At 36.7% G+C, this 19,994-nt stretch overlaps 4 protein-coding genes and 1 non-coding gene across 5 annotated transcripts; 2 read left to right on the forward strand and 3 right to left on the reverse strand.

The window, feature by feature from the left end:
- Positions 1 to 155: 155 nt before the first annotated feature.
- LOC103851908 (rab3 GTPase-activating protein catalytic subunit-like) lies at positions 156 to 3,250 on the reverse strand. Its single transcript, XM_009128790.3, is given in 6 exon segments — positions 156 to 866; positions 1,017 to 1,157; positions 1,304 to 1,373; positions 1,464 to 1,548; positions 1,683 to 1,818; positions 1,904 to 3,250. Coding segments are annotated over 6 exon segments (768 nt in total). The 5' UTR covers positions 1,952 to 3,250; the 3' UTR covers positions 156 to 578.
- A 238-nt stretch (positions 3,251 to 3,488) lies between these two features.
- Positions 3,489 to 7,169, reverse strand: LOC103851909 (GDSL esterase/lipase At5g55050). The gene is made up of 5 exons (XM_009128791.3): positions 6,017 to 7,169; positions 5,566 to 5,711; positions 4,992 to 5,225; positions 4,627 to 4,882; positions 3,489 to 3,888 (listed from the first exon to the last, which is right to left on the reverse strand). Exons 1-5 carry the CDS (start codon positions 6,279 to 6,281, stop codon positions 3,665 to 3,667), a joined length of 1,125 nt encoding a protein of 374 aa, XP_009127039.1. The 5' UTR covers positions 6,282 to 7,169; the 3' UTR covers positions 3,489 to 3,664.
- Positions 5,269 to 5,340, forward strand: TRNAF-GAA. Its single transcript has one exon. It is a non-coding gene; the product is annotated as a tRNA-Phe (tRNA).
- Positions 7,170 to 7,691: 522 nt separating the features above from the next.
- Positions 7,692 to 14,333, forward strand: LOC103851911 (transcription factor MYB120). Its single transcript, XM_033284956.1, has 2 exons — positions 7,692 to 12,395; positions 12,489 to 14,333. The coding sequence occupies exons 1-2, from the start codon at positions 12,072 to 12,074 to the stop codon at positions 13,590 to 13,592; spliced, it is 1,428 nt and encodes a 475-aa protein (XP_033140847.1). The 5' UTR covers positions 7,692 to 12,071; the 3' UTR covers positions 13,593 to 14,333.
- Positions 14,334 to 14,814: 481 nt separating this feature from the next.
- On the reverse strand, positions 14,815 to 15,207 carry LOC103851933 (E3 ubiquitin-protein ligase RZF1). The gene has a single exon (XM_009128813.1). The coding sequence runs from the start codon at positions 15,205 to 15,207 to the stop codon at positions 14,815 to 14,817; it is 393 nt and encodes a 130-aa protein (XP_009127061.1).
- Positions 15,208 to 19,994: the final 4,787 nt, after the last annotated feature.

Below are 19,994 nucleotides of genomic sequence, written 5' to 3' on the forward strand. Positions count from 1 at the left end.
ATTCGGTTCACCGGTGTGAAGTATTATTAACAGAGAGAATGCCTAAAACGCTGACGTTTCATTAACACCAGCCGGCCCATGGGCCCATAATACTACCAAAAACAAATTGATTCGTGTCACTCACTTTTAAAACACAGTGATGTCTTACTCCTCACTTTTCATAATCTTATACATTTTCATTTCATCATATTCAAGTTCCCATCTAACAAATGTTTTGAATTTACAGTTACCAATCAATTGATCAGCCTAAAACCGAGGGCCGTCTAACAGCACGCGCAAGTGGAGCGGTCAACATGGTTCGAAATATAAAAATAAAAAATTTAATTTTTTTAAAAAATATATAGAAAAATTATGGTAAAAAACTTTAAAATTTTAGATATAATGCTAAATTTAGAATTTATAATTAAAAAAATTAGACATAGTTATTAGTTTTTTAAATTACTTGATAAAATATACGATTAATAATTTTTTTGAACAGGGTCTAAAATTAATTTGAGACGGCCCTGAGTAAAACCCATAACAAAAATATATTGAGAAATGACTCAAAATAAACAAATGAAATAAATATGAAAAGAATTTCAGATTAGAGTCCCATTATCAGGTCTAGGAGGTTTCTTTGCAAACAGAGACGACTTTCCATCAAAAAGACTAGAGAATGATTGGCGCGGGCTCGGTTCCCTACTCTTCTGTTCAGTTTCTGATGGAACTCTCTTCTGGTTTCCTTCTTTACCACGGAAGATGAAGCCGAGTCTCTTGAACCGCCGTTTTGTTTCATTCCCACTTGATGGCGACTCCTCTGTCGTCTGCTTCATTGATCTCAACACTTCTTCTGGACGTTTTAACATTGTTTCCACGGTCTCATAGACCTACCAATACCAAAGAATAAACAATCCAAATGTATGATTAGTGATCATGATGCTTCATATCCACATGCCTTTTACTTTTGTTGTCTGTTAAAATATTATTTTTAAGTCTTATCAATATTATGAGATTTCCAGACATTTGCACAAGGTTACCTGGCAGAGATCATCAAGCTTATCAGTGCATGCGCCTCACTGGCAAATCGCCACTACATACTCCTTGCATTCGAAGAAAAGCTTTGTCAAGTCTTGGTTTGTGGCTACTACTGGATCCACCATTACAAATCCCAGGGCAACCTGTACATTTTATAACCATCCCAATCCTCAATGTGCTCTTTATAGCTAAAATTATATAAAAAAAACATTAGGAAATTAGCAAAAAAAAACTAGGAAAAATGGTTATCGCGTAGAGAGATAAATTTGGGGGGGGGGGGGGAACTTACAAGAGAAACAAACAGCTGCTCGAATAATTCAGCAGCTGGAATATCTTCCAAAGAATTCAAAATTCCTTCCCTGTTACAGATTTTGTCAGAGATACCATGAGTGATCAAACACATGATCCACTAACCACAATGTAAAATTTGGCATGTTATTGACACTTACACAACTAAATCTTCATCATAGAGAGGAGTTTGTTTAACAGCAGGCAGTGGTTTAGCTGTTTCCCACAGATCACTCCATAAATTATCTAATATCACATAAAAGTTGCAAAGATAGTTCAGAGCAAGACTTGAAAGATTACATATTATGGTTTAACCACACAAAGAGAACTGAGACAATGGTAAATCGTAGGACAACGAAAAACAGGTTAAAAGGTCGAACCTTCTTTTTGCATCCTGGTACTTAATTGACCTCGTAGGGGAGAAGAGTCATCTCCAGAAGAGGTATCATTCTCAGTCCAGTCTGAAGGAGAATGCCATCTCACAAAATCTTCCAAAATACAACCAGGATTTGCTGCCTAAAAGATAAGCAAATACAAATCTAATATGAACACTAGACTCCAAACATCACATCGCTAAGATTATTCACTTTTAAACAACCACCTTGAAAGACTGCATGTCAGACAAGAGTTGAGAACACCCAGCTCCCATGCTGAGCCATAAGAAAGACAACAATCCAATCCAATTAAAATATCTATTTTAAAAACAATATTTCACATTTAAAATAAATTAAATCATATTTTAAATGTGAAATACCTTTTTTAAAAAATATTTTTGTTGTAAATCAATTTTAGAAATCAAAATTTTTTTTTGGATATAAAAATAATTTTTATGATATTATTAAATAAAATAAATGAATTAATTATATATTTTTTTTTAATTTTATAAATTATAAATGCAAATACTTTTCTAAAAGCTTCATATGAGAGCATTGACCGGTGAGCATTTGGAGAACATTAGCATTTAATAATGCTTTTGTAATAATTGTTAATTGTATAATGTAGAGCATAATGCTAATGCTAATGTTTTACCAATCAATTACTTATATAGTGAGTTAATAATCTAACTTCCCAAAGTAATATGGAAATAATATATTACAGAGATAAAGTTATATTTTCAGATATTAATATTCTTATTGATATTTCCATATTCTTCTTGGTTTTCATGTTTTCATAATCTTGATTCTTTTGAACACCAAATCAATACTATTAAAAAAGGACGTCAAAAAAAAAAATCAATACTATTAAAGCAGAATCTTTCTTATGAATCTGCCCCTGAATTTTCCTATTAATTACAAAACATTCCATTTCTTTTTTCCATTGCTTTTAATAGTTTTTAGAAATTAAAAGCCCAACACATTTGCTTTTGTCCAACTAAACAAAACAGCCCAATAATTTAAAAACTTAAAGTCAAAGAAGCCTAACAATATTTTCTTTTAAAAACAATTATAAGTCAATTTAAATACATAATTATTGTTTAATATTTGTGTAATTATAATTTAATATTTATGCATTATTTAAAAATATGTAGAATGAAAAACGTAATGTCTATTACATTTTTCATATAATATTTAATTAATATGTTAAAATTGTAAATAAATAACCTTAGCAAATATATAATCACAATATGATTAAATTTGTTGAGTTGAAGTTTGCACAAATTAATTAGTACACAAATTTATTATTATACAATAAAAAAAGCAGACAAAATTATAAAAAATTACTATAAACAAATATAAAATCTATTAAAATATAGATTAGACAAATATTTATTAATTTAAATGAATTTTTAAAAAGAAATGATTCTGCGCTTTGAAAGCGCGGGTCAAAATCTAGTGCTTACATTAATTTAAAACCCCAATGGCATAGGAGTATACAACCAGATATAAACTCGACAGGAAGATGATAAGGGAAGAAAATTACAAAGAAAGTAACAATATATATGACAAAGAAGAGAAAAAACTTGCATAAAAATTATTCTTGAAATCTTAAAGTCCGTACTCGAAAAAAACACATAGAAATTGGATTTAGAACCGACATTAAAATATCCAACCATATAAGGTTTGAAAGCAGTTAATAACCGTCTCCGACAAAACTCGACTGTTTTCATAATCTTGATATGGTTGTTCTTCTTGATTTTCCAATAGATAAACATGGGCGTACCCTTACATTTGTTAAGGTTGATTATATGTTGTTTTGGAACATTGGGAAATTAAAAAAAAAAAAACGGTGAGAAGCACTAGTAAATCAATACACAACATTAGATTTCCAACAGAATTGGCCCGTATATACTTGATTACAAATCAATTCGCCAAAACCCATTTCTATTTGATGATCGAATATTTCGAAAACAAAGCCATATTGATCATGAAGAGACAAGTTGAGTCAGAGTTAAAGGAGATGAGTATTGCGAGTCATCAGATAACATAAGATCGACAATGGTCCGAGCAGCAGCTTCCGTGGGATGACCGAAGCGATCCCAAAAGAGGTATTTGGTTCTGTCTGAGCATAAATTTGACACGGGAAAACAAGGAGAGTCCGCATTTAAGTCCCCACTTCCACAACACGCTGATGTCACGTCCGCAAAACCTGAAATCAGAAAACAACAATGTGTTTTTTCATTTGTGAGCGATTTTGTTTGCTAAGCCAATGGCTCTGATTGGTTAAAAGTTAGCATTAATGTGTAAAGAAAAAGTAAAAGAAAACTTTAGATGGACCCATCATTTCCAGCGCAACCTTTTTTCACCTCTTTTATAGGGAGGTAAGTTTTCAACTTAAGAAAAAAACAAATCACTAGATTAAAAAAAATTACTCTAGTTTATTCTATTTATTTCACTCCCATTTAATCTAGTTTGTTTACCAATCACACTCATATTGTTTTTTCTTTCTAATATCACCACTTTAATTTGGCATGTGGATCATGTGTGTCCCTCCGTTTTAATAGTGATCCCACTTTGGGACTTTCGGTCGCTTGATAAAAGTTACTTTTCTATTTTATTCAGTATGTACCTGTGGACTTATAAAATTGTTATTTAAGTTTTTTTTTGAAAAAAATTATTCAGAAATTTCCTTGAAGAAATTTTTTTTTTTTTGAAAAAGCGGGTATGGTTTGGAAAAAAGTGATGTAAAAAAAATCAAAGGGGGTGTATTACCAGAGGAATAAAATTACTGGAATTCGTCTTACCCAAATTTCAATCATACATGTTAATTTATTTCACGTCTCAACCTTGCGGTATTTATGGTTTGTGTGGTTCGATTATTTATTCTAGTTTTCGTTAGTCGTGGTAACAAAATTTAATACCTAAAATATACAAACTCTGATCGTACCGTAGCGGGCAGGGTTGGTGATAATGTCATGGACGGACTTGAAGTTGTCAAAGTAAGTGTACGCCATTGAGCTTTTCAACTCCTGTTTAAATTGTTGTAACATCTTTACTAGAGCTTCGTTGTACAAAGAACACCACATGTTAGACTCTTCGTTGCATTCATGCATCGTCGAGTTTCTCGCTCGTTGTCCAGGTGTGCAACCAATCTGTGCTACACCTAGTATAAGGAATCTACGTGCTCCATTATCGTGAAGTCTCTGTTAATATTAATACAATTTTCAACTAACAAATTTGTAAGAGGAATACATGCATGTATCTAGCTAGCTAGTAGCACAAGTCTTAGATGTCCTAACTTTTTAATTTTACCTTTAATTGCTCTCTGAGCTTATCAGCCATTGATTGTGTATATTGCTGAGGATTGGTCTTTTGTCGAAGTTTGAACGATCCAAAATAGTCGAAAAGATCGTTGCTGCCTATTACCACGAAGAATAGAGATTTGGATAGGTGGTTTTGTGCTTCGGATGGTCCAAGCTGACTTGTGAGTTCTTTATGAATCTCTTGCCAATCGTTCACTTGGTGCGATAAAGGAATAGATTGCCTCTACACATAAGAATTACGTAAGATGAAAAGTCAATAACAGATAGCGGGGATAGCTCAGTTGGGAGAGCGTCAGACTGAAGATCTGAAGGTCGCTTGTTCGATCACGCTCACCGCATTTTTTTTTTTTTGTAATGTTTTTAATTTTTTTTTTTCATTCAACTAGATTGTGTAATAAAAATATATGTGTTTTTGCAATCTACCGCCTAACTTTCCATTTCAAAATAAAGCTGACCATGGAACCAATACTTTATTTAATTACTTTCCAGTGTTCCAAAAAAAAAGGAATTTTAATTACTTTCCAGAAATTTAACATATCCTAGATGGAATATAAATAACTTACAAGCTTTTGATCGGAACCGTTGAAGATACCAGCTCCACCGGAAGCAAAATTCACACCAGTTAAGGCCGCAGATTTTCTCTCTTTCTCTTTAAATGGGACTTTCAGTGAGAGATACGGCGGCGGTAACGGTAAAGCAAATTTCTCAGCTAATCAATCCCAAAAGAAACACTTAGGTCAACGTTCATGTAAAAGAAATTTTGATTTATATATTGACAACTAACAGTTACAACTTACAACTACGTGTATTTTCTTATAATGATTTTCAACGTCTAACCATTATTTTGGTCTAGTTATGAGAGAATACATATAGTTCTAATTGCCCGCACGACACGCTATCTAAATCAAAGCAATCGTGGCTTCACATAGCATACACCAACACTATTCATCTCATAGAGACCAAACAAAAAAAAAGTAGAATATATACGAAACGGAAAAATATACAAAAACTCACCGATAGCATCTGCGGCGTTTTTGCCGTTAGAGAATCTTCCGGTGGCTTTCTTGTCAGGAAAATCAACGCCGTTACGTGGATAATTAGCTTTGGATATGGAAATTGCTAAGTAATTATTGTTTCCTGCATCAACCAACGAATCTCCGAAAATGTATACTCCCGGAATCGAAGGAAGTTTTCCGGTCGTTGATTCTAAACCGGCAAATGAACCGAACCAAAGTAAACCGAGGAAGATGGGGAGGAACGGTGTTTTGTTCGTCGGCATGTTCTTTTCCTCCCGGCGAACGCTTTGAACTGGGTTTGTTTCTCCGAGGCTCTTAGGGTTGTATTAGAGATGTAAAACTTAGTGTGGTTATATATAGAGAAGAGAGAAATGTGAATACTGACGGAAAATATTTGCAAAATTAGAAAATAATATAAAGTTTGGTAATGTGAAAAGATGAAAAATATAAAAATGAGAAGGGCAGCTTCTTTGATTGTCCTTGTCAGACCGATCATGTCACATTGTCACTTGTAGATTGTCGCGACTGTTATGGCAATTTCAGTTTTTGTTATATGGCACCGAAAACATTGATCTTTAACGCTCTATCTCTCTCTGTCTTACTATATGTAGCATACTTAATTTTCCACTTATTGCTCTAATTGTATGACAAATATATATATATATATATATATATATATATTTTTTTTTTTTTTTTTTTTGATAACTCGGGGTATCTGGTGGACTGAAGCCCAACTGATTAATCTTCTGAGGGTATCTACCAATATCTGATAGACCCGGTTACTTACAATGAAAATTAGATATGCATGTTATCTGACCACACAAACATTTATATCTGAAATGGTAGGTTTCGAATTTGGGGTGCTTAGCACCTTTCCAAGCTACCGTACCATTCAATCATGCTTGTGTGATTTGTATGATAAATATAGTAAGGCAACCATTTTGAGGTAGAGTCGATATCCTATACATTATATATTTCTACATTTACTATGGGCATAATCGGTTAAAACTTATTGGTTGCGTGTACGGTTGTGAGAATTTGCAGATGTGAATTACTGTAATTTTTAGCTTTATTAAGCGATTTGTACGATTGACAAAACGTTTAGAAATTAATTTAATTGCAGGATATTTATAACTGGTTGATTATGCGATACTCTAATGGTTTAATAATAAATAACCAATATTAACATATTATAACATTAGAAACATACTATTATTATTTGACCAAAAAATACTATTATTATAAAATATAAAATTATTGATATAATATAATTAATAAAAATATTACATTTATTTATTTATTTTTAATTTAGATGAAAATGATAATTTCGATAAAAAACTACAAATATATATAGTTTGAAATTAATATGTGTAGATGCTCTGGACAGCCAAAATTTAGTCTACAGCTATATATCTCAATCAATCAAGCTTTGCTTTCCTTAAAAAACTCACAGCAAAAAAATCTCTGCAAAATCAAAATATAGGGTCCGATTGGTAATAGCTGTAGCTTTAAATATTTTGCTGTAGAAAAAAATCTGTAGACTTTTTGCTGTGGCTTTAGATTTTATTGCTGTAGAATTTTATTGAAGCACTAAAAAATTGCTTTGGATATTTGGCTCTGCAGAGCACTTGTACAGCTGTAGGATATTTTAAGAGCTGTGGTTTCAAAAAAAAATTTAAAGCTTGATTGCTCTGAATTTGGTGCTGTGGAAATAAATAGGGCTGTGGACAGCACCTACAGCAACTACCAATCACCCCCATAGCTGTAGAGAGCTTTATTTCCAGAGCAAAAAATTAGTGCTTTAGAAATCTACAGCAAGGAAAGCTACAGCAAATAAATCTACAGATTAAATTCTACAGCAAAAAATATGAAGCTACAGCAGTTACCAATCATCCTTTTACTTTGTTGTTTAAAACTGTAGATTTACTAATTTGTATTTGCAAATATTTGTAACATATGTAAAGAGATACAAATAAAAATAACTTTTTTTGGGTGCAATGTAAAACTTATTTTTCAACGGAAAATGAGAATAATAGTTTGAGAAAGCTCTCTGAATTCGATAAACTAGTAGTAGCAAGCTGACATGTGATTGCAGATTTTTATTATCGATTAGTGCAGACAAGGTGGATGGCTAGAGGACAGACAATTTTCTTGATGTTTCCTTCCATTGGTTCGCGTTATATATACCCTAAAAATATATGTTAAATATGGTAGATTATAACGTAAACTGAAAATTGTGAATAATCAACCACATGAACTAGTCCAGGTCGTATACAATATAGACAAGCATGCAGAGAAAATATGATTTTTGATTTCCTCTAATAATTTGAAATGCATAGAGTATATCTGATCATGTGAAACTATTTTTACTCGTAAAATGTGTAATTTACCATCACCTACATAATTAGTTTTTATCATGCGAAATTATAATCATATCCTCATGTAATAAAAGTATAGATTTTCCACGAAATGATTGGAAAAAAGAGATTTGGTTTGATCCGACTTGTAATCATCGTGAGATATACATGATAACTTTTAATTATTTTCTTTTGCTCAACTAGTCAAACTTCTCTATCCTTTTAGCATTCCAAGCCCTATATATAATAATATATTGATGTATGTTCTTTCTTGCACTGCTGGTGTGATGTAAACCACTAAAAACTTCCACCGTATGTAGTTGCGCCCATACAATCCTTCCCACTCCCCTCACATTATCTCATTTAATAATACTGGTAATTTGTTGATTCAATGATAGTGATATAAATCAAACAAAATCGACAAGTGACGGATCTAACGCGTAATTACATAAAAGTAAAACTTGAGACAGAAAAGGCCTACGAACCCGATTATAAGTTTGGTCGGTTAGACGGATGCTAGGTAATTATATTAGAAACCTAGATGTTTACAGTTAGGTTGATACTCAAACGCGTGTTTTTCTTGAAAACTACTCAAACGCGTGTTGCCCCTTTGAATAGCTGTATATTGTATTGTTTGTTATGTTCTGTTGAAGATTGAAAAGTAACTCAAGAAACTGGATTACTATGAAATACTTATTACCAACAGTGTTTTTAAAATAGAACCAGAACGGTGATCCGTGATCGGATTGGATTTCACCATGGACCGAAGAAATGTCGAGGTTAAATTTAACTACGGAGCCGTATATAGTGTCGTTCCTTTTGTCCTATCGTTCAGTAAGTTACATTCACCGTTAGTCGTGTGACTCGTGTCTCATGGTTTCAGATTTTACAAATAGTACTAACTTTAAATTGTTTAAATGATTAAAAAATTTCATAGACCTAAAGTATATATAGTAGATTATTTGCTGAAGTCATATATTACAATATACTAAAATCAAACTCAGTTTCTCTAATTTTGTTCTCTATGTCAACAACGAGTTAGTTTCCATGATTTGAGGTGTGTTGCGAGTGTGGGATATTGACGTGCGTATGGACTTCTTTACTTTAATTTCTGTTGATGTTTTCTTGTTTGTTTGATTTTTACGTTAATGTTAGTAATGACTCTAATGACTAATGAGTAACACAGCTTTCGCTTTTTATTTTCTTTTTAAAAGCTATTTTCAATCTGAACTCTTGAAGGACAAATCTTTTCACACAAAAATAAAGACATTCTCTTCGTTTATTGCAATTCGAGGTTTGTGTTATCAACTTTAATGTACATAGCGTTACTAGTCCTTCTTAAGCCATAGTCTGCATTATATCATGAAACAAAAGAAGTGTATGATGCTCATTTTATTCAATTTTCGCGTTGATAACAGGATAGGATCCAACATCGAATTCGAAAATAATAATCGAACCATATGAAAAAGTATAATATTATTATGGCCATTTCAAAATTTATATGACTAAGTAGGGAACTAGCAATCGAAAAGATAATTGATGTATGGCCTAGATCACAGAAGAATTGAATTCTTCACCATTCCAACGCAATTGGTGGACTAACACGACATATTTAATCATAACTATTTTTTTGAAGGAAACCTAAAATCTATGGACCAGTACGTATGAATATCAAAAACTTTCTCCGGTATATTTTGTCAAGCCTCAAAATAGGATTCCTCAGCAAGTAGAACTGACCTTAACACCACCAGCAGAACAAACCTGGTCTTGTTCTGCTTGTATTTCAGAAAACCGAAGCTTTGAAAAATCAGATTTTGTCACCAAAGTGACATGACGATGAACATGATTCCTACAGATTCTGAACACTACAAGCACCAGATGACTATTACTAACGAGACGTTCCCTGGTGGATTGAATAATGGCAGTCTCGACCGGTGTGAACAACATAATGCTTGAAATATCTATTGATACTATTAATAAAGTTAAAGAGGATTTATCAAAAAGTTCACAACAACTCATGACACAACATAGTCAAAGAACCAATTCTCAAAAGAAAACATAGTCAAAGAAACGGCGAACAAGCACAGTTAACGAGTACTTCCGATTAAAAAGATAGAACACAAAACAACACCAATTTTCTGCTGAAGATACATTACGTCCCTCTAGAAAATCCACTGCGTAAGCGAACTCGCCCCAAGAGCAAAAAAAAAGACAACTGGAGAAAACCAAATCGGCTAAGGAAAAAAGAGTCGGTGAGTTTCTTTTCCCTATAAATAGAGAAGAATTCACAAAGAGGAGGATATTCACAAACACAAAGTCGACACAAAAACTAGAGTTCTCATAGCTTTACATTATGAAGAGTTCATTGTCTTTAGCTGATTTTTTGTTATTTTCTCCGTAATTATTCGCTGAATCTTTTAATAAATGACTTTTAAATAACTCATCATGAAATCGTACTTTCATCTCAAATACCGGAATTCAGATTCACTCTCCATCAGATGTCTTATCATCACAATCCCAAAGAAGTGAAGATTCGGCCAATGCTTTTGCAGCAGCATCACGAGCATGGATGTCGATAGAAGCTAAATGGAATAACAATAACAAACAAACATTTTGAAAGTCTGGTTATCTGCAGAGTTCTTGTATAACCCATCAAGGGTACAACACTACCAGCAAGCTTTTAGACTGAGAGGTCCCGAAGAGATATATAGTTCCATCCTCAAAGAAATGGTTTCCCTTTCCAGGCATTTGTGCACCAGCCAGTTCGCAAAATGATGAACCAGGACCCCTACCATTTCTGAATACTTAGTTGAATTCCAATGTTAATCGTTTAATGGATTTGTAAGAGTTACTTTTAGAGATACGAAAAGTCAAATCAGTACGTAAATCTTGTTATTGTTAAACTCACATGCCTTATTTTCACGTGTACGATTGTAGGACTGAGAACACAAACTTTCTCCACAAAGCAACCACATATCTGATTATTGGGTTGCAAACGAAAGATTTCAAGATAGATTAATTAATTTCACAAGAGTAAAAACTTTTAGACTAAAACACTTTATGAGTTTGACGGTTAGAATCTGATAATGGCTGTCATCTTTGCCAATCCATTCAACCTGACAGTTGTTTAATAGAAAAATGAGAATCACTTTTTTGAAATATTGAAGCATTGGCCAGTCCTGTAAAAATGAGATTCACATATGAAGATAAACGTGTACAATTGTAATTAGCTTAAAATAGAAAAAAGTGAATGAAACAACCAATCTTGTGAGTTGTCTGAAAAGACATATGTTGCGTCCAGAGAAACAAACACTGTCAATATCCATCTCTCTCTTCTTCTTATTTATATATCTTTTATTTTTTGTTTTATTTTCCGTTGTAATTTACCAAAGTTACCTCTTTTTTTTTTTGTTCACTTACCAAAGTTACATCTTTCCCTTCGTCTTGTTGCTTTTCCTTTTCACAGAGGAAACAGTAAAAAAAAGAGGATCAAAAATTAATTTTTTAGGACGGCCAAACTTGGGGGTGAAAATCAGTTTGTGGATCCTTTCTTAGTCCCCCAAAAGCCATCAGTGGTTCCCACAAAATCAGTTACAAGAAAATAATTTTTTTTTTGATAAAAGTTACAAGAAAATAATTACAAACTCTGTTTCTTTGTTCCTTCTCTTGGGACGAATCTGGAACATAGTGAAAGCTATGGTTATGTACGGAGGAGGAGCATGGAAGGACGGTGAATCGAACAATCACATATCAGATGGAGGAGTGGCACTGAAGAAAGGGCCATGGATGGCGGCGGAAGATGAGATGCTTGCATCTTACGTTAGGGAGAACGGTGAAGGAAATTGGAACTCCCTTCAGAAAAATACAGGCTTGACTCGTTGCGGTAAAAGTTGTCGTCTTCGTTGGGCCAATCATCTCCGACCCAATCTCAAGAAAGGTTCTTTCACTGACGATGAAGAACATATCATTATTCAGCTTCATGCTCAGCTCGGTAACAAATGGGCTCGCATGGCCGCTCAGGTACAAACAAATAATCTCAATATTTATAAACTTGTTGTTATTATCCAAGCTATTAGAAAATATAACCTATATTTTTTCAATTTGGTTTAATAGTTACCGGGAAGAACAGATAACGAGATCAAAAACTATTGGAATATGAGGCTGAAACGCCTTCAACGTCAAGGACTCCCTCTTTATCCTCCAGATATCATCCTTTACCATCAACTCCATAAACATAACCATTATCATGATCAACAACATCAACATAACCAAATGTATTTTCAACCACAATCTTCAGAACCAAGTACACCATCATCGTCTCCTCTTCCATCTCCAACACCAGTAAACGCAAACGCCTCATCATCTTTCACTTTCCAAACCACAAACGCATCAACCGCTAATCTCCTCCATCCTCTAAGCTCTCACACTCCAACCACACCGCCTCAATCGCCCTTTTCCTCACCTTTATCTTCCCCTCAAAACAACCAATACACCACCCTTCCTGTTTTCTCCCTCCCGTGTTCCCAAAACGTGAACTTCACTTTCCCTAGAACCCCACCTCTCCTCCAACCACCTTCATCATTTCTTGACAAACGCTACAACAATGCTAACACTTCTCTCAACTGCATCAACCGCGTTTCAACCGCACCATTTTCCCTTTTTACAAGAGAATCTTACACTTCCTTTCTCACATTACCTTACTCTTCCCCAACCGCTCAAAACGCTACTTACTATAACACTAATAACATTTACTCTTCCTCTCCTTCATTCTCTTTAAACCCTTCACCTTCTTCTTACCCTACTACATCATCTTCTTCCCCAAGCTTTCTTCACTCATATTACACTCCTAATTCTTCTTCCACCTCCTTTCATACAAATACAACTTACTCCATGAAACAAGAGCTCCCTTCAAACCAAACTCTCCAGATATGCGCCTTCAATAATGTCAACAATTTCACAGACAATGAAAAACATAACAGTACTGGTTTTCATAGAAGAAGTATTAGCTGCAGCCTCTTAGAGGATGTCCTCAAGGAGGCTGAGGCTCTAGAGGATATAAGCGTAGACCGACCTCCAAAACGGAGACAACTCACAGCTTCTCCTCCAAAAAACCACAACAACAATGGCGACTTCTTCTCGGTTAGTTTCGGACAATATGGTTCGTCTGAAAACACATGTTCCTTACAAGGTAAACTAAAACCGTTCAAAACGCTATAAATCAAGTCTAGACTTCTCTCCAGGTGGAATTTTAAATTTTTTTTGATATTAACGCAGATTTAAAATCAAAGGAAGAAGTGTCTCTTCAAATGAACACAATGCAAGAGGACGTAGCTAAGTTTTTTGACTGGGAAAGTAATAGTGGAGAGATCTTGAATGGACAATCATCTGTTGTCACTGACGACAATCTTGTTCTTGATGTTCATCAATTTGAATCACTAGCGGCAAACTACGAACAAAACAATAATAATAACTGCTCATGGGACGACTTGCATGAAATCAGATAGAAAAACTCTGAAAAATAATCTACAGGCCAAGATCATGAACATACGAAGATTTCTTTCATGATTTCTTTTATTGTATTATATCATTAAAATTTTACTTGTATCCGTTGTTCATTTTTTTCCAATCCTATTAGATCCTTTAATTTTGTGAATATGGATACGTTGATGTACTGTTCATTAAACTCTTTCATTTTTAGTGTAATGTTAAATTAAACTCCTTTAAAAAAAATAAAACTCCATTTTCTTCACTACTTTTATATTTCTTTTCTACCAAGGACATTTAAACCAGTGTTTTAAATTTCGGGAAACAAAAAATTATAAGAACAATTTTTTTTATTAGCTTTAGAAATTAATCAAAACTTAAGCTCTCAATGTTATTATTTTTCGATCTTATGGAACACCTTTCCATTATACCTCTATTTATATGAAATACAATATATTTTAACAACTGAAATATGGAAAACACAAACTTAACCTAAATATTTTTTTACTGTGACCACAATACCATTTTAAACTGAATAGAGAATAAGCAGAAACAAAAACATTCATCTTCCATCAGTATTTGTATAGCCACCCATACTTTTGTGATTATTGATACGTCATTTATTCTGCGCACTCTCCACCACTCCCTAGTCCAGGGGTTATAAATCCTTTTAATTTAATTTGGCACAATCAAACGTCTGACCCTTTGGTACAAGTAACGTGGTGCATTCAAATAAGACACCAGATTTAGTTTTGTATCACTTTGAATTTATCATTCAAATAAATTGCGATCGTGATTATTTGTATATATAATACATATGCAAGTTTGTTTGTCAGGAATGATTCTTCATATTTTTATCAATATTCGTTTCTAATGAATCTTGGTGTAATAGACTAGAAACACAATTGAAATAAAAAAAAGTACATGAGGAATTTTGTGTTTACAAACCATACGGCTAATAGATAGAAACAGTTTTACCAAGAATGTTGGTACGGCAGATGGGACACGAAGGGTTCTTCTTCAGCCACTTAATCACACAGTCTCTATGGAAAACGTGGGAACATTGTAACTCCATGCGACTCTCCGCACTAGACAATTTCGTTAAGCATACCGGACAATCCGTTTCCGCCACTTGTCTCTTCACTTGACTTGCCCAGACCTGACAAGAACTGTCCTTCTTTCCCTTGTTGCAACATCCAATCCTCATGCAACAATCCACGTTGACTTTAACGTTGACCTCGACCTTGTAGCCTCCTCCTCCTACTAGACTGTGGCGGCTGCTAATATTTACCAATTCTGTTGAGATGTAACGGACGAGACGTTCTTGAGTATAAGGCGGGAGATGCATCTCCGACAAAACTATCATGACCTGATCATATGGATCAGTGAACAGTGAAACCCCTCTGACGTGAACAGTGAAACCCCTCTGACGCAAGCAGATCTGGTTCTCCCTTCTGCCTCTGCTGGTCCGAGCAAACCAATTGAGCCTCCGATGCCTGCCTCAGTAGCCATTGCAGTCTCATTCCCAGAAATCTCCGGTAACCTAGCCTCAGCTACAGTCGCAGAATCTCCTTCAGCCTCTGTACCTGAACAAACAATCCGTCTTCCTCCGTCAAGCCTTGAAGGTCAGACAGGAAAGGCGCTTCCCTCAACGAGTCCCTCAGCAGAGCTGGATCCGGCGAGCAAATGGAGAAGGTTCGTTAGCAAATCCTCTACTAAAATGGAGCCTGAGCAAACACCTTTTACCCTTGAATCAGGAGAAGCCTGCGTCAAGATCCCTAACTCAGTTATAGAGCGGAATAAGAAAGCGTGGGATTCGTTTATACTTGGTCAATTCTATGAGGAACCCCCCGCTAAAGGAGCTGTTCATGCTATCGTCAACGGAATCTGGAGTAGACAAAAACGCGACATTTCTGTTTCAAAAATGGATGGGCACGCTTTCCTTTTTCGTGTCCCCTGCCCAAATGCCAGAAGGAAGATCCTCAGCCAAAGCCTATGGCAAGTTGATGGTCAGACGATGTTCGTCGCAAAGTGGTCTCCGGGCCCTCTTCAGGAGAAACCAGAGCTGTCAATGGTCCCAGTCTGGCTGGACTTCACTGGGGTTCCTTTGCAATTCTTCAATCGAGACGCCTTAAAGGAAATAGCTGGGCTGGTGGGGCATCCTATTGAGCTTCACCCAACCACTGCAAACCTCACTAACCTTGAAGTTGCTCGAGTGTATACTGTCATAGATCCCCGGAAACCGCTTCCGGAAGGGGTTAATGCTCAGTTTGAATCAGGAGAAATCCATAGGATCACAGTATCCTCGCCGTGGCTCCCATCTTTATGCTCCTTCTGCAAAAAGGTTGGCCACACTATCTCTCGCTGCAAAGCCGCCCCAAGAACTTGCACAATCTGTAACTCTGCCAGGCACACCTCCGATCTCTGTCCTCGCAACAGACCTAAACAGAGAGAAGGGAAGGCACCAGTGAAAAGTCAGCTCCCAATAACTTCGTCGATGCAAATATACAGGCGCAAGGATACAGGATCCACCTCAAAAGTGCCTGAGAAAGCGGTTCCTAATGATCCTCCTAAGGACCTAGCAGTGACCAATCAAGTACCTGTCTCACAAGATACTTTGCTCTTGGCTTCCGTTCAGCCAAAATCGCCACAAATTAATAAGGCCGCTCAGAACAATCAGAAGCAGACTTTTTCTGAGGTTTCAGCTTCACCAGCCAGGAAAAGCGACCAAATCACCAAAGGCTCTGTTCCTTACCGGTCATTGCTGCCTCAGATCTCTACTCCAAAAACATCTAAGGCTAATCCATCTAGCTCGATTATTGCCTTCGACTATGATGTTTCTAGAGGAGGACTCGTAGTCGACCTAAGTCCTCATTTTACCTCATCATATGCGGCTCCTTCTGACGATGAATCATACTCGAGCCAGCAATGTCTCTCTTCTCCAGAAACACTATCTGAAGGAGATGATAACCCAGATGATGAAAATGATCAGTTCATACAAGTTATGACCAAACGCATGCGCCGTCAGGCTCTTGCACGAGCTCGGGGTAGAGGCCCCTTATCCCTCTAAATTTTCATCTTTTATGGATATTTTTTGTTGGAACATAAGAGGTTTCAATGATCCTGTAAAGCGGAGTGGTTTTCGGAAATGGTTAAAAGAAAATAAGCCGGTTTTTGGTGGTCTCGTTGAGACGCACGTCTGTCCTGAAAGAGCTTCTTCCCTCGTTGCTCGCTCATTTCCGGGATGGTCATATGTAAATAACGATGAGTTCTCGGATTTAGGAAAGATTTGGGTTGTGTGGCACCCTTCGGTTAAAGTCACAGTAATCTCTAAGTCCCTTCAGGTTATTACTTGTTCGGTCAAACTGCCTTTTCAGCCTACCGAGTTGGTTATCTCGATTGTCTACGGCTCTAACTTCAGGGAAGAGAGAAAGGACCTATGGTCTGAGTTAATCCTTGTAGCTTCGTCAATCTCCTCTCACCCTTGGGCATGTCTTGGTGATTTTAATGAAATCTTGTCGCCAGAAGAGCATTCTACGTGTAATAACTACTCTTCTTCCTCGGGTATGCGAGAGTTTAAGGACTGCGTCGACTCTTGCCTTCTCTCTGATCTGCCTTACTTTGGCAACACTTTTACTTGGTCTAATAATAAGGTGGCTAAAAAGCTAGATCGTATTCTTGTTAATGACAACTGGCTCCTCCTTCACCAGGATTCAGTGGGTGTTTTTGGTGATCCTGGCATATCTGATCATAGCCCGTGCTGCATCTACTTGGACTCTTTCAGACCGAAACAGAAGAAACCTTTCAAGTTTTTCTCCATGCTCAACAGCCATCCTGATTTTGCTGAAGTGATCAAGCAGTGTTGGACTTCTCTTCCGTTTGCTGGCTCCAAAATGCTCTTAGTATCGAAGAAGCTAAAGGAACTCAAAAGTATTATAAGAGCCTTTAGCAAGGAAAATTTCTCTGAGCTTGAAAAGCGGGTGGCTGAATCTTTTACAGAACTACAATCTTGCCAGCACGCGCTTCTCGCTTCTCCATCCCCAGCTTTGGCCGCAATAGAAAGAGCAGCGCATCAAAAATGGATAATGCTTGCAAAAGCTGAAGAATCCTTTCTTAGGCAGAGAGCCCGTATCCTATGGTTGGCAGAGGGAGATTGTAACTCGGCTTTCTTCCACCGGGCTATCAAATCTCGTACTGCTCAAAACTTCATCCACATGCTGCTGGATTTAAATGATATGGTCATTGATGATCTGCAAGGTATTAAGGATCACATCTTGGACTTCTACCAAACTCTCTTAGGAGGACAAGTCCAGCACACTACCTCGTCTCCTGACTTAATTGCTGATCTGGTCCCGTTCAGATGCTCTCCTGAAGCTTCAGAAACCCTTCTGGCTCCGTTTTCAGCGACTGATATCAGAGAAGCCTTCTTCTCGCTGCCTAGAAATAAATCTCCAGGCCCGGATGGCTACCCTGTGGAGTTTTTTACGGCAAACTGGCAAGCTGTTGGGGCTGACTTGATCGCTGCTGTGCAAGAGTTTTTTGTTTCTGGAAAAATCTTAAAACAATGGAACTCCACGGCCTTAACCTTGATCCGTAAAAAGCCGAATGCTTCAAGGATATCTGAATTCAGGCCTATCTCTTGCTGCAACACATTATACAAGGTAATATCTAAACTGCTTGCGAACCGCCTTAAGCAGATATTGCCTTCTATCATATCAAACTCTCAATCGGCCTTCATACCTGGGAGATCTCTTGCTGAAAATGTCTTGCTGGCCACTGAATTAGTTGCTGGCTATAACTGGAAAAATATTTCGAAAAGGGCAATGCTGAAGGTTGATCTCCAAAAGGCCTTCGACACGGTAAATTGGGATTTTGTTCTCAACACTCTTAAGGCTCTCAACTTTCCGAGGAGTTTCATTAACCTCATTGAGCAGTGCTTAACTACAACCTCCTTCTCGATCTCTATAAATGGTGAGCTTTGCGGTTACTTCAAAGGAACCAGAGGCTTGAGGCAAGGAGACCCACTTTCTCCTTACCTCTTTGTGCTAGTGATGGAGGTTTTCTGCCGTATGTTGAACGAGAATTACTCAGCAGGCCTGATAGGATTCCACCCCAAGGCAGAGCACCCACAGGTTACTCACCTAGCTTTCGCGGATGATATCATGGTCTTCTTCGACGGTACAAAGGATTCCCTAGATAATATTGCCAAAACTCTTCATGAATTCACCAAGTGGTCTGGCCTCTCTATGAATCGCTCCAAAACTGATCTATTTACGGGGGGTTTGAACGCTGATGAAACTAATGACTTGGCTAGTCTCGGTTTCAATCTTGGTTCTCTCCCGATCCGTTACTTGGGCCTTCCCCTAATGCATAGAAAGCTCAGAATAGTGGATTACAGACCTCTCCTAGACAGGCTCCGCTCATATTTTACCTCGTGGACTTCGAGAGCTCTGTCTTACGCAGGTCGGTTACAGATGCTGAAATCAGTGATCTATGGTCTGCTGAACTTTTGGTTTACTGCGTTCATCTTGCCTAAAGGGTGCATCGCTCAAATCCAGACCCTATGCTCTCGTTTCCTCTGGTCAGGGGATATAACAAAGAGAAGCTCAGCTAAAGTTGCTTGGAATGTATGTTGCCTTCCTAAAGAAGAAGGAGGCCTTGGGTTAAGGAACTTCTCTATCTGGAACCGTACTCTTTGTCTCCGACTTATATGGGTATTATTCTGCAACACAGATTCTCTTTGGGCTTCCTGGACTAAAGAAAATAAATTCCAAAATAATGAATTTTGGGAAATTGAGTCTGCTGACCACTTCTCTGCGACATGGAAAACAATTCTATCTCTCAGGCATACTGCTTCAGCGCTTTTAAAGTGCAAACTTGGCAATGGCAATCGAGCTAGCTTTTGGTATGACTCATGGACCCCCTTTGGACCTTTGATAAATTACATTGGACAGCAGGGTCCAAGAGAGCTGGGAATTCCCTCTGACGTAAAGATTGCTTCGGTAATCACACATGAGGGCTGGAATATGAGGCATGCTCGATCAGATAGAGCTTTGGAGCTCCAAATCCACCTCTCCTCGGTAAGGGTACCTCTTCCTTCTGATCCTGACGATGAATATTTCTGGTGTGTGAATG

This window comes from Brassica rapa, chromosome A02, assembly GCF_000309985.2.
Source record: "Brassica rapa cultivar Chiifu-401-42 chromosome A02, CAAS_Brap_v3.01, whole genome shotgun sequence".
NCBI lineage: Eukaryota > Viridiplantae > Streptophyta > Magnoliopsida > Brassicales > Brassicaceae > Brassica > Brassica rapa.

Coding starts and splice junctions, on each gene's coding strand:
- LOC103851909 (XM_009128791.3), bottom strand. CDS start 6,281: ATGCCGACGAACAAAACACCGTTCCTCCCCATCTTCCTCGGTTTACTT. Junction 5,226..5,565: donor ACGGTTCCGATCAAAAGCTT/GTAAGTTATTTA, acceptor TCTTATGTGTAG/AGGCAATCTATTCCTTTATC. Junction 4,883..4,991: donor AGCTCAGAGAGCAATTAAAG/GTAAAATTAAAA, acceptor TAATATTAACAG/AGACTTCACGATAATGGAGC.
- LOC103851911 (XM_033284956.1), top strand. CDS start 12,072: ATGGTTATGTACGGAGGAGGAGCATGGAAGGACGGTGAATCGAACAAT. Junction 12,396..12,488: donor GGGCTCGCATGGCCGCTCAG/GTACAAACAAAT, acceptor TTGGTTTAATAG/TTACCGGGAAGAACAGATAA.
- LOC103851933 (XM_009128813.1), bottom strand. CDS start 15,207: ATGCATCTCCCGCCTTATACTCAAGAACGTCTCGTCCGTTACATCTCA.